We start from the raw sequence: 14,306 nt of genomic DNA on the forward strand, positions 1-14,306 counted from the left end.
AAAATGTACGGATGTCCAGAAAACTAGCGTTTCTGAATCACAACCGGAAACCTTTCGCGTTTCACGCTTCGCTTTTAAATCGGTTAGTCAATCGAACGGCAGCATTCCAAACGAAACAAATAAAAAAGCCGAAATGACAACAAATTCAACTGTAATTGATTTTTGAATTTATTTATTACTGCAGTATTTTTTATTTATTTGTTCCATTTATTTTAATTTATTGTCAATGTAATTTACTATTAATTTTTAATTTATTCTTTATTTTTAAATTTATTTGATAAATAATTGTAGCTGGTAAAACGGTTCAAACTAAATGCCGGCTAAATGAAATAAGATGGAATAACGGTCGATTACAACGCTGTAATAATCAGTAAGTAATAATTTTAATGTTTCCGGTGGTGATTTTGTTTATTACACGCGAAATATTCAAATCATTTTAATTACAAATCCGCTTCATTCCAGATCGTTTCGGAAAAATTAGAAATTTAAATTAAATTTTAACTGATTTTATCAAAATGTTGGACAAAATGATATATAAGGGTTTTTTCATATCTCATTTTTGCTTCGTTCATATCATACACCAGAAAAAATATTCGGTCAATAAAATTCACTTTGTAAATTCCATTTGAGATCAAGTTCATTTCCATAACGCCCCAAAATTGTTTGAGCTCCTACCCTAAAAAACCGTTGTTTGCCGGTGATTGGTCAGTTGGACGTTGTGTCATGACGACAGATACGGTGGCACCGTTAAAGAAGAATAATAATAATTGTTGTAAAGTGTGTGTTGCGTAACGCCGGTTGGGTTGTGGACGGAAGAACAATTTGCAACGCCGACACGCAGTCAGTGGTCGTGATAACAAACCAGCTGGCAGCTGATTCCACCGGCTGTTTATTTACCCAGTCGGTCGTCCAAACAATGCCGGCGCAACATCCAAACATGCCTTCAACACACCGTCAACTGGTCGCGGTCTCACCGCCGCCAACTGCCGCCGGTCAGTCCACTTTTCGACACTAACTAGTTCACTCCGCCATTGTTAGTGTGCTGCACACGCCGCCATGTTCGTGCTGCTTTCCCTAACGGTATCGCTCGCGGCCGCACGCGATCTCGTTCCCCTCAGCGAGCGGAATGCCGCACTTCCGGCGCTCCCGGAGGACCTGGTGCTGATGGATGACGAGCCCCTTCAGACGCGCCAACGCCCCTTCCCCCCGCCCGGCAATAACAACCGGCCGCCGATGACCTTTGACAATAACCGGCCTTTATCACCGCCGCCTCCGTTCGAACCTCCCAACAGCCGGCAGTTCGAGCAGCACCCTCCCCAGGGCTTCCCGGTCATCGCTCCCAACATGGCGCCCCCGTTGCAGGCCCAGGCGAACAGTTTCCCGGGCCGGCCGCCCCTCCAACCGGCTCCGCAACGCCCGGAGCAACGTCCCCCGCCCAACGGGCCACCTCCCGTGGAGCCGCCTTCCCGGCAAGCCATGATCAGTGGGCTGATGGCGCTGCCGCTGGAACAGCAGCAGTCGCAGTCGTTACCGCAACCACCGCCCCAACTGGCGCAGTCCATGCAGGGAGGTCCCCCGATGCAACCGGGAGGAGGTCTCCAAATGCAACAGGGAGGACCTCCCATGGCGCCCATGCAGCCAGGAGGACCTCCGGGATCTCCGCAACAGTCCGGAATGGCACCGCCCATGCAGCAGCAGAACGGGCCGCCTCCGGCCTCCATCGCTCTCGACCCCGCCCAGCAGGGATCGGAAGTCGTCATCCGGCCGCCCGCTTCGCCGTACGTGTTTATATATATTTGTTCATACGCTGTTGACTGTATGCGTGGTGTGTCAATACAGGTCAATGCCGGCGGCGCAACCGATTAGCGCCGGGCCCATCCCCCCGGGGATGATGACCGGCGTTGCCTCGGCGCAGCAGAACCCGATGGATCCGGCGCAGGCGCTGCCCCCCGGGGCGCCGGTGCCGCCGCAGGAGGTTCAGGCCTTCGCCGTGCCCAACGACAGCCAGAACGCCATCCCCACGGGCGGGGGCGCTGGCGACAGCGGCGCGGTGGACCGGCTGCACGACATGACGAGCGGGCTGCTGTTGACGCAGCAGGAGATGGCCGAGCGAATACACCAGCAGAGCGAGGTCATCGCCTTCCTCATGAAGAGCCTCGTGCGCGAGCAGCCGACGGCAGACCCCACGCCCAAGTCGGACGCGGTTAATAATAAACCTTCGTCTATCAGTACCGGCTTCACGTAACAGTTTTTCGGTTTATTCCATTTATTTTGCAATTTCTTATGTCTTTTTGCGATCCGGTGTTTTGTATTTATTAAATAAAATGCAGAGAAGATATACAAAAATGCATTCGTGGGATTCTTTCCCGGGTGACGTTAAAGCGATCGGTTGCAGTTGCACATTACGGCCGACAGGCGCGCTTCCATCGCGTCGAGATCCTTCTGCTGATTCTTCGTCTCGTACACCACGACGCCGTAGGCCGCCAGCAAGCCGAACAGCTGCAACAACAGCGTCGGTTGACACATGCCACAGTTGCGCTAACAGTGCTACTTTTACGCGTTGGGTTGCACTCACGGTGCTGACGTATTCCGGCATGATGACAAAACACCCGCAAGCCGACACCGCGCCGTCATACACGCTGAACTGCTGGGCAAACCGCTGCAGTTCCCGGCGCAGATTGGCATCCTGCTCGTGCTGCACCAGCGCCCGCTGCACCGCTTCCTGCACGCTTTGCACCTGAAAGGTCCCACAGAAAGTTTTATCACAGTATAAAGTAGAAAATCACGCATAAGTATAAAGGTCACGGAAATATATATGTGGACACTGCAAGCGCAATAAAATAAAGGGCATGGTTTCAGTTACGCTGAATAAATAATCAGTATTCATATAAGTACGTACGTGTATAAGCAGCCACATGAAAAATCAAACATGTATATGCGGTTTTATATGCGACGCATAATTATAAAGATCACAAATATATACTAGTGCAGCTGGCGCAATGGTAATACACCCAAGGTCATGGCTAAATAATTATTTATATACGTGTATAAAGTATAAACATGTATATAAAGATAAAGTACAATTTTATATGTGTAATTATGACGATTGACGCATACTTATAAAGGTCATGTACATATATATAGCGGACTTTAAAAAGATACTGCTCTTGATATATGAATTGTCAGGAGGAAGGTCTAACACCCCCTCGAAATACAGATAAATCTGGGTGTGGAAGAACACGGGTCTTCCACAAAAGAAGAGTTTATTGCCCAAAAAGGGAAAAATACAGAAATAAGGAGAAAAGGAAGCAATAAACTGATCATTTCCACAGGAAATGCAGGAAACTATAGCAGCAGCCACCGAGGGCGGCTGCTCGATACATCAAGCACACAGCGTGACAGAATCAATGAATACATATATACATATGCAGTCACCCGAAAGGTCAAATATAGTTTTATATATGGCCGTAGGCCGTAGTTAATGGAATTATGACTGTAATGTCACGATTTGAACTTAATAAAATATAATTATATGTTTTATATATGGTGCATAACTACATAGGTCACATTTATATACACGCGTACTTTAGCGTAGTGTTGTAGATATAAAAGGATTTTGGCCATTCCGTTGAGAAATCCCAACGAGCCAAAGATGAACACCATCCGGGCGGAGTCGTAGTTGACCGCTTTATCGGAGTTCAATCCCGCCCCGATAATAGCCACGAATGACAGCAAATCCCGGGCGCACCCGAACAATATAAAGGGCGCGAAGATGGCGTTGATATCCCCGAAGGAGAGCAGCAGACGTCGGTACGCTGACTGGGCGTGGTGGACCCCGGCGACCGTGGTGACGTCCTCCCGCAGCAGCCGGCGCACCTGAACATGCCCGGCATTCAACATGCTGAGCAGCGCCACCAGGCAGCCCTGCACCAGGCTCTCGCAGGCGGCACTTAGCATAATCGGGCCGACGGTGAACGGAAAGATGACGTAGAGCGGCGCCATGACCCCGCCCGGCAGGAAGGGCAGGCGGTAGGCCCAGAAATCCCAGCTGAAGAGCCGGGAGGGGTCGGTCTGCAGGGCGCAGTATGAGACGTACGCGCAGACGACGTACACCACGTTCCACGCCCAGATCCGCCGCCAGACACGCCGGCAACGGGAGACCTCGGTGTCCGGGAGGAGGGCGCGCAGGAGACGGTGGAGGTCGTCGGCTACCGAGGGGAGGTGGCGCAGGAGGGGTGCGGCGAGGAGGATGAGGAGGAGGCACTGCAGGAAGAGGAGGCAGGCGAAGGAGGCGGCGATGATGGAGAAGAGCTCCTGCTGCTGCAGGCTGCGCAGGAAGGCGTGGAGGTACACCTGGGTGATGGGTCCGATGAAGGCCAGGAGGATGAGGCCCACTAGGAAGACGGTCCACCCCAGGACCGGTAGGTGGACGCCGCCGGTAAGGGAGTAGGGAAAGACGCCGCATAACTGCATGCAACGGAGATAGGCGACGGGAATGAAGCGGTTGGAGCACGTCGAAGATGCCGGTTTTTCTTTACCGGCCATCATCGTTAATCGGCGCGGTCAAGCGACGTACTTCCGGCGGTCGCAAAGGTGACCTCTACAGTAGAGAATGACCGCTGGTGGATTATAGCGCAGTATATATGCTGCAGTGCAAGGTTTATTACGGTGCATTGGTTTGTAAACGATTGTGCGGAAAAACGGGAAAGCAACTGGAAACGACTGAGAGGAAGTATAATGTTTTAGGCAGCGACAACATAAACGTAGTGGTAATCGATAACTTTGGTATTAAACAGCTGTCTGTCTACTGTGAGCGCTGTACATTGTACACCGCCATCCGTGCTCCTGAAATTCCAGTTGTGTACGTAATCTGCCCGTCTGTAGAAATATTTTTTTCGATCGCGAGATGACTGGTGATCGTTCCGCTCTGTCCTGACAGCCACGCAACGAGTTGGTCAACGGTTGAAATCGACGGTACTGGAATACCGGAAGGAGTGCTGAGACAAACGTTGCGAGCCGGTTCAATGTCGGTAATTACCGTATCGCATACACCATAAAATTACAGAGCCATAAACCGCAGTTTTGTTCATGATCACAACCGAATTCTTGGGTTGTTCATATATAGGTATAATTTAAATTTTAACTGTAAAGTAGTGTGCCCGCGCTTGCACTTTTGTTGTTATGGCGGCTATTGCCCAATAAACACACATTTATAGGTATATTATATACCGTATATACATAAATATGGCCCGGTTGCGTTGCGTATACCGGATATATGTTGCTGCGATATTCTATATGCGATAAGGTCACTGCGCGCCCTCATGTGACATCCCATGTTAGCATTCTGCCTTCTTCCCCCGGAGCTAGCGTAATGCCATTCGTTTTCCGTGCTTTTGTACTGTATTCGTACTGCATATGGGCACACAGCGGGTGTGTGTTTGCTTTGTCGTCAACATATTTGCAGCAGCGGAATTTGCGGTACGTGGTGGCCTGCTGTGTAATTGCCATACTCGAACATGTGCCAGTGCACGTGTATTCCCCAGCGGTTCGCATCGGTCATTTCGTCATACTTCCGGTTTACTTGAACGTACGACAGATATCCATGCACAACATGCAGTATATACGTACAGTACTCTGTACACACGAATACCTAGTAATTTTATCATAGATTTTATATTAACACTGTATTCGACCGTACTACTACTGTAAATCTGTAATACAGAGTAATCAATCAAAATGCAAGAGTTCTTAGACTGCAAACTTTTTATCTGACCTTTCAGAATTCACCAGTAATATTCACGTTTTTCGCGGTTGCAACGCGACGTTCCCAGTATCGATACAAAGCAGAGTTACAAATAGCGTACTACGCAAAAATCATAGAGGACCAACGACAACACACACCGTCCATCTAACCTATGTAAAACGCTGCAGTAAGCACATATTTAACCCACTATACCAGGTAGTAGTTACAGCCAGCTTGCCATTTCCATCAGCTGTTGACGAATTAGCCCGAAACGCAGACAAACTGCGTCTCGGCATCGTTGCATGGACAGCATTTTCCCGTCCCCCCGCTGGATAGAGTACAGGATGTACCTTTGGCGCTGCATCCTGGTCCGGCCGAGCACGACGGATGGGCTGGTCGACTGCCCGAGCCGGAGCTGGAACCGGAAGCGCTGGATCGGGGCGGCGGCGGCGGGCCGCGCGGTGGTTGGGGCCCCTGGGCTTTGCCGCGCGACCGCACCGGGTCGGCCACGGCGCACAGCACGGCACAGCAGCCGACCAGGACGAGCAGGGCCACACTGGCGGGATGCATCGTGTCGGTGGGATCGGTTGATATACAATTAATGGCACAGGCAAATACTGTACAGTATAACTGCGCTGCGATATGTGAGTGTGACTGTCTTTACGCCGGGGTTTTATACTCTTCAGCGCTGGTTGCAGTCCTGGCGCTGGGTCAAGCAGCTCCGGGCAAGGTCACGCGGTACGGCACGTGTCTGCGGCTTGTTATAGCCCGACAAAATGTACTTAACACCGGACCGTTAGCCGCTGTCGGCTTACAGCGCGTACGATGAATGAGCGCCGCATATCCGTCGCTATATCCGCTTACTGAGCGGTCAGCGCGTCAACCGTGTTCTCTCTGTTCTCTGTCTGCGTTGCGCACCTGGCTAAAGCCGCAAAACCGGTTTTTAGGACGTTAAATAAATTTTGTCGTCCATTAGCATGGGTTGGATCGGCCGCAGCCAGTTTGCTGTTTAAGTGGCGGCGATGACTTGGAATGTTCTCGGAAGAACCCATTATTTGAATGCGAATGTCACCCGTGATTCTCCGAACGGCACGCTTCACCGTCCAAGTTGGCAAGTTTAATTAGACAGTTAGGTGGAAAACAGTACCCTGTGCTGATCAAAACGTATAATTCCATTGTGTTTTTCCACGTAGTGCCGCGGGCCGTGTCGCGTGATGATAATTTACCATAACTTGGACACGAACCTGCTGTGGCAACACTGACTGACGATGGATAACCAGTAACCAGGGTAAAACACCGGCAGAACGCATTGCAGAGTAATTAATATGCCGACACAGCTACAATGTATTGTATGCAGTTATGAACACGTGACGGCGGTAGCGGCAATATACCACCAAGTGGCATCGTATGCACACCTGACCAGCTGAAACAGCGGAAATGTCAGGACAGACTTTACTGCCAAATTTGCGCGTTATTCAGTTAATTCGGCATCAGTCAGTTCACAAATCAGATGGGCTAGCGCAGGTTTACACTACTTAAAATGATTAAAATTGAAACATTGAAAAAACATCCAAAATCGTTAGTCCCATTAGTGGTCTTGGGGCGTGCGGTCAGGCGCTTTTAACCACCGCTTTACAAAAACAAACAGAACCGCTTTTTACCCGTTAACAGACTAATAACAGTAGCTTTTTGTTGTGGATGTGAGGTGCCGAGCAAATTGACCGGTACAGAGCTGACGATGCATGTATGGCCGTAGCAGCACTGAAGGTCTGTTATGGTACTAATAAAATCTGGGATCGGGAATTAATCGGGAATTGGTATCGGCAACTGGTACGGGAAATGGGACTGGTAATCCGGGATTGCATTTATTTATAATGGGAATGGCATTTCTTTGTAGGAAAGCAACTGCCAACATTTCCTTCTCAAATTCTTAACTGTAACAGTTTTGATGACCTTTGGTACAGTTACGAACCGCCACATGATTCCTTGCTTTATTTGCGGCGGAGCGGCACGAGAAAATACTTTATGCGCCGACTGACAGTATCTATTCGGAGTGTATCGTATCTGTATCTGTAGTAGCCGTAATTTTCGAAACATTATACAAAACTGATGCATAAAGAATGTTATGTAACGCGATCCCGGCACATGATACATGATACATGATAGGACCCTGACGTCGCACACTACAAGTTTTCTGGAAAAGTAAACTGAACATAGTCTTCACAACTGCAGTTAGGGACTGCGTCCTACCCTTGTGCCGCAGCTTGCCCCGGCACTTTGAACGATGCTCAAGTCAGCATACTAATGTACTGTACTTTCAGAATGGAGAATTATAAGTAATACGAGTATATATCAGTCCCCACAGGTATTGTCACAAAAAGTGTGGTTGAAAAATGTGACACTAACAGTTATTGGCCGATGAAATCTACAAAAATAACGAAGTTACTGGATTGGCGACAAAATAAGTATGATCGATATCGTGATCGGGTAACTACCAAAGCTGCCACTACTACGAGCAATGTGTTAACGAGACGTTTTTCGTTTTCGAGTTTATGTTGTTAAACCATGCACATTTGGCGAACCGATAAAGGAACTAGAAAAGTCTGGAAATCGGTGGTCACATCGGTGTCCACCGATTAGGGTAAATAAGGTAAAATGGCAAATAAGAAGAAGAATTTGGGTTGCTTTAATAATGTTTCAATTTTAACCAGCAAGTAGTGTACCGGCGCTTGCAATCATTGTTATCTTGGTGGCTATTGCCCATTAAAATGCAGTTATTAGAAAAACAACTGTAAGCAAAACAAGGAAATTTCGCCAGGCCTAGCGATAATGAACAACCAAAACAAGAATTGTTTTATTCACCATATAATCTGTATGGCTTTAGCCTAATTGTGCAACAGAGTGCAAAATACTCGTAGCTTAGAATACCGGAGAATTTTACCCGTGTAAAGCGTATTCCGTTCAGTACAGTTGTATGTACATTGTACAACCAGTTATACATAACTTACAACTACTTCGAATGCTGCCTTATATGGGCTCCCCTTATATTACTCTCCCTTATCTGGGCTCCCCAGCAATATGAGCAACCTCTACATGGGCGGTTACGTTATTACTCACACTTTCGCAGCTGTTATCAGAGTTATGCCTGACTGAAATTTTTGATTTATTTAAAGTACTTATTTTGCCAGTACTTTTGTAGCATTTAGTTTGTTTCAAAGTGCTCAGGTTGCATCAACGACAGTTTCAAAATCTTTCTAAAATTAAAACCTTTCTAAACGTCGCCCGCTGCACTGAGACTGACTGCACTGAGAACCCCATGAAAAAAATAATGTGACATGAAATTTCGGCATTTTTCAGTTTGTTCATTGGCAAATCCGGTTGAAATTAATGAAAAATAATATTGTATAGATAATATAATATATAAATATAATTCGGATGTGAAATTTCGGAATTCTTTGGTGTGCTCACTTGTAAATCCGGTTGAAAGAAGTAGAAAAGGGTTTTGCTATAAATCCGATAAATTTAATTTGACGGGTATTGCTAACAAGCCGGGAGCCCAGATAAGGGAGAGTAATATAAGGGGAGCCCATATAAGGCAGCATTCGAAGTATAGATTATATGGTTCAATACTGTGTGTTATACTTGTAATGTATGTGGTGTTTCCCATTCCCATTCCCCTTCCCATAATGAAATACATTTGCCATAGAAAAGAAGCAGTCCCAATATCAATTCCCGATATCAATTCCCGATTCCCAGTCCCGGGTTTTATTAGAACGAATACCCGGTCTGTTACTGTGTATTACAAAACACTGCTGGTACGCCGTACGAGTGTTGCACTATGGTATGGCGGACATAATTGCCGCCACGGGCAGCGCAGCGCTCTGCTGGGAAAGCCGGCGTTTTGAGATTTTACAGGTTAAGAACTCAGTAATTTAGCGACTTTAAATTTTCAAGCAATGTATAGTTATTGCAACTGCGAATGCTGTACTTTTTGATGCTGATTGAGACTGGTTGTATGATGGGATGGGTGCGGATTTTACATCTCTCATGCAAGAGCCAGCTACAAATTTACCCTTAATGGTAAATGTGTATCTTAGCAGAGCGCTGCGCTGCCCGTGGCGGCAAAGGTTAATCTTCGGTTATAAAATTTCTCATAACAAATCGAGCAAAGCGCGTTCTTGTGCGTCGCATAATAATCCGGAAAGATGATCGGCGACTTGAGTGCGGCTGAATAATTAAACGGTCCTGGCTTTATGGAGCCACTATGTCAAAAATTATTCCGCTGCCCGCCATCGTGATTTATAGCAGCATCAACTGAAAATGACAGCGTTTGTACGTTGTATACATATGCATGTTTGTACGTTGTATACATATGCCGAGTATACGTAATTCCATGATCTCACGATTTGCTAACTGTGAGAAGTGGAACATTCGACTTGGAAGACTTTCACGCAACACAATTTTCACTTGCACATACTTATGTACATATTCGTACTATCTGCTGCAGTAACTGGAAAACTGATGATACTGGCGGTGTTTTGCAATTTTTATGGGTCGTACAGCTTTCTACCTACACCTGCTCTAGTATTCCCCGTAGTTGACCGGCATATACCGGTATAATGCTTTTATTCGGGCAATAGCCAATCAACATAACAACAAGCCTGCGCTGGTAGACACTAACTAAAAATTTCCAAATTCACACATTGAAAAAACAACCAAAATCATGACTGTCACTTCCAGCTTTCGGTCGCCCGTTTAATGTATCCAAGACAGCAGCCGCATTTCCTTTTATAACAGCGAGGCTGAAACGTTGTCTAAGGAAGGCTGTGGATCGAGATTCGCCGGTTAAATCGCGGATTTTCCTACCGACGAAACGTATCATCTCAGCAAAGGTTGGCCCGAAAGTTCCAAACGTTTCAATTGCGAGGGGATAGAACATATATCTCATATCCTCTACAAATCCGTACTTCCGCCGCTTAAAGTCTTCCGCTAGCTGTGCCACGCTGCCTGACTTCTTCGAGCTGGCTTTCACGTGCGACATAGCCACGGTGTCCCAGCAGGTAGCGTCCCATACTACCGCTTTTCCATCACGCACGGGTATCAGCGTCATGCCGTCTGGGCGCTGATTGGTCTTGTCTGACAATCCCGATATAATTATGTAGCTGAACGGTATATACCGGTATATACTTCAGAACACGAAAGAATATATATATATTTCGTATTCTGCTAATTTGGCAGCGGATGATTCATGGGAATTTTTAAGAAAAACTACCCCAACTTCCCGTTGATTCACGAAGTAGCATTGTTTGCTACGTTTGCCATCTTCGATTTTGCATTCCAGCGCTCTGACACAGGCAAGCCGTTCAACAATCAAAGATACATAAGATTAAAGACATGAGACATTTATTAAAAAGGTATGATCAATAAGGTATCGCGCGCTGGTATGCCAAGTCACAGGAGGTGTTGCAAAGGTGATATTAGGAGTCAAAGGTGGTAAGAAGGCGGCACTTACTAGAATCCTACGGTGGTATAAAGGTGGCATCCGGAGCCATACCTTATTTTGATTTGCCATGCCTTCATTTTGCCATACGGTTATACGTTGCCCATAATTTGCCATACGCTGAAGTGTCAGTGACCGGACACGCCCTGTAACTGCCCACCGTACTACATAGCAGAGCGAATGAGTGACCTTTTGCCGACTATACGGCTACCGAAAGCTGTCGCCGGAGTCAGCCGTTCTCATACCGTGCCGTCTCCGCGTATATAAGGAAGATGAATCTGTCGAAGGACAACGCTTTCCGCATCAGTGTTGCGTTGCGGCGTCTGGGAGCGCCGATCGTTACTCCACTCGTGTGCGCTCATCGCTTTATTAATAACCAACACACATTTCTGGTAAGAAAAGAGAACACGTGATATTATTTACAACAGCAAAACTTCATTCAAACTATCCACTCCATCCATCGTACCAAGGATAGATGCTGCATTTCCGCGTTGAATCTCCAGCGATAGTCGTTGGCGCAGGAACTCATGTGATCGACGCTCTCCTGTGTGCTGTTGCAGCCTTTTTCCCAGTTCCTTCACAATAGCGATAGCCGCCGGACCCCAAGGGCCCATCGTCTCAAAACCAATCGGGGAAAAGATGTAACGCCCTTCCAGATACGAGTACAAATGGGACTTTCTCTCTTCTGCTTGTGCTGCTGCAGCACCTGCCGTAATCGACGTAGACGGGATATGGGAGAGGGCCATTGTGTCAACACACGTCACATCCCATGCTAGACACATTCCTCTCTTCCAGGCGAATGTCGTACATCCGTCAGGGCGTCGATTTGAAGTAGAAGACGTACCGCGCGGTTCCAGCTTAGCGGGGACGCCGGCAGAAACACAAGCCCGACATATAATGCTATTTAAACCTCCGTGACGCGCATGCCTACCGGCTGAGTAGCTGCACGATAAGCCGTGATGGCCGAGCTTGTCCACATGCTTTTGACATTTGGTGCAATTATGTGGCTCGCAAATATCCGCTCCAAGACGCAGACCGATTGAAATTTTAATCGTCTCATCATCGAGTAGATTGCCGATGTGTGCTGAAGGAAGCGCATTCAACCAAATACCGGCTTCGGGTCGGGATTGCGCAAGGAAGCGGGCTGTGTTAATGCAGTCGCCTCGGAACAAATCCAATAAAACAGAAGCAGAAACATTACAGAGCGGTAAGTCCCAAGTCTTTTGGAGCTTTCGGAAGCCAAATTCTGGCAATTCTGTTTGGCGGTTTGTTTTTCCACAAATCTATCGCAACAGACGTGTTAACTGCCGGAAGGCGAGGAAGCAATGACGATAACAAATCGGATGCGGAGTGAATCGAAGCCAAATAGGCTGGAAGTGATAATTCCTCCGCCCGACGTATGTGTGCGCTTGTGATGGGCTGGTCGGCGAATTAGGCCGGCATGGGCTTCGCGGGAAGCGGTCTGCCGGAAGTCGACCATGACACGACGGAATCAGCGCGGAATTTACTTCAGGCCTGAGGTCAGCCGGCTTCCCTTCGAGAATGGAAGCAAAAGGTCTATCCGGGAAAGATAAGAAGAGGCCGGATGTGATCACCCTTGTTCCTTGGAAGTGCGGAAAACCGTTGGCCGTGGATGTTAGCTGCGTGGACACGCTGGCGGCCTCGCACATATGTCGACCGCACCTTCGTGAACGCCGGTGCAGCAGCCAAACTCGCGGAAAGAGGAAAACTAGCGAGAAACGCCTGGCTGCAACTAAGATACGATTCCGTCACTGCAGCCGTCAAAATTTACGGACCTTGGGGCGACGGAATTAAAAACGCTAATGCAGAAGGTTGGAAACGGTCCAGCGACTTTCACTGGCCAGAAACGGACGAAAGAGTTTTTTAAGCAGCGACTATCTATATAGTTACAACGGGGAAACGCGATTTGTGTAATGGGTACGATCCCCGATCAGGATAGCACAGAGGAAGTTTTTCTGTTATAAATTCCGTTTGTTTGGTACATAGTTTGTACGTACTCGCATTAGTTCGTACGTACTGTTCGACCAGACTTGAAGTCCCCTTGGGGTTGTCTGCTCTTGTGCTGTAATAATAATAATTATGATACTTAGTAAAGGTATGTTTTACTGTATCCATACAGACGTCCATGCTCCTAAAATTGCAGTTCTAGTTGTGTAATTTGCACCGTCTGAGTAATCGGCCTTTTTTTCAATCGCGAGATGGGCGGTGATCGTTCCACTCTGTAATCACAGCCACGCAACGAGCCGGTGAACGGTAAAACTCAACGGTACAACGGTACTGGAATAAGGATGAAGGGTTTCCCACAGAACAACAATAAAAGTGCTGAGACAGACGTTGTGATCAATGCACAAGAGCCGGTGCAGTGTCAGTGACCTGTACGCCCTGTAATTACCGTATATCTATAATTAACCACCGCAAATGTAACCAGCACAGGGGATGAGTGACCTTTGCCAACGGGCTATAATGCTAGCAGAAGCGGTAGCCGCTTCCCACACGTATAATAAGGAAGAGGAAAAAAGAGTTTAGGGAGATAGGTTTTATTTACTATGCAGTATGCAGTGCGTATCGCTGGCGCCGGACGACACCGCCCAATTAGCCGCCACTTCACATCGGCGCTGTTGGCAGGGAGGCGCCACTGATTGCCGGCTGTGCTACGCTGGCAATAACTATCCTCCTGGGCGGCCATCCTCCTCCGGCCGCAGGATGAACGGTGGCGAGATGCACATATGGTATGTAATTATATCCACGAGAGCCCTTGACTCGATCGAGAGGCGAACGGGGGAAGGATGCATGCCATACTGGTGGGAAATGTGCCTCGTCCGGATGCGAGTCGCTGATTACTGTGTAATACCGTACATGTCGCCGTGTTTCGCCGGTATACTATCTGTATCTGATGCAGCACAGCGACGTTACTCAGGAAGACGACGACCCGAGCGACCGGCAGTCCACAGTTAACGTTATAACCTATAATTATCAGCAACATGTAGTCATTCTTAACGCTCGGATTGCAGTACAGAATCATAAACCTCAGTTTTGTTCTTG

The 14,306-nt window shown here is 47.7% G+C and overlaps 1 protein-coding gene across 1 annotated transcript; it reads left to right on the forward strand.

The window, feature by feature from the left end:
• The first annotated feature begins 834 nt into the window (after positions 1-834).
• Positions 835-2,245, forward strand: LOC129590923 (basic salivary proline-rich protein 1-like). Its single transcript, XM_055486370.1, has 2 exons — positions 835-1,778; positions 1,840-2,245. Exons 1-2 carry the CDS (start codon positions 1,057-1,059, stop codon positions 2,243-2,245), a joined length of 1,128 nt encoding a protein of 375 aa, XP_055342345.1. The 5' UTR covers positions 835-1,056.
• Positions 2,246-14,306: the final 12,061 nt, after the last annotated feature.

The sequence above is a fragment of the Paramacrobiotus metropolitanus genome, unplaced genomic scaffold (genome assembly GCF_019649055.1).
Source record: "Paramacrobiotus metropolitanus isolate TYO unplaced genomic scaffold, Prichtersi_v1.0 Parri_scaffold0000043, whole genome shotgun sequence".
Lineage (NCBI taxonomy): Eukaryota > Metazoa > Tardigrada > Eutardigrada > Parachela > Macrobiotidae > Paramacrobiotus > Paramacrobiotus metropolitanus.

What these genes read in the sequence shown, in the direction of transcription:
- LOC129590923 (XM_055486370.1), top strand. Translation starts at nt 1,057, where the DNA reads ATGTTCGTGCTGCTTTCCCTAACGGTATCGCTCGCGGCCGCACGCGAT. An exon ending in ATCCGGCCGCCCGCTTCGCC is followed by an intron (nt 1,779 to 1,839) that starts GTACGTGTTTAT and finishes GTGTCAATACAG; the next exon opens with GTCAATGCCGGCGGCGCAAC.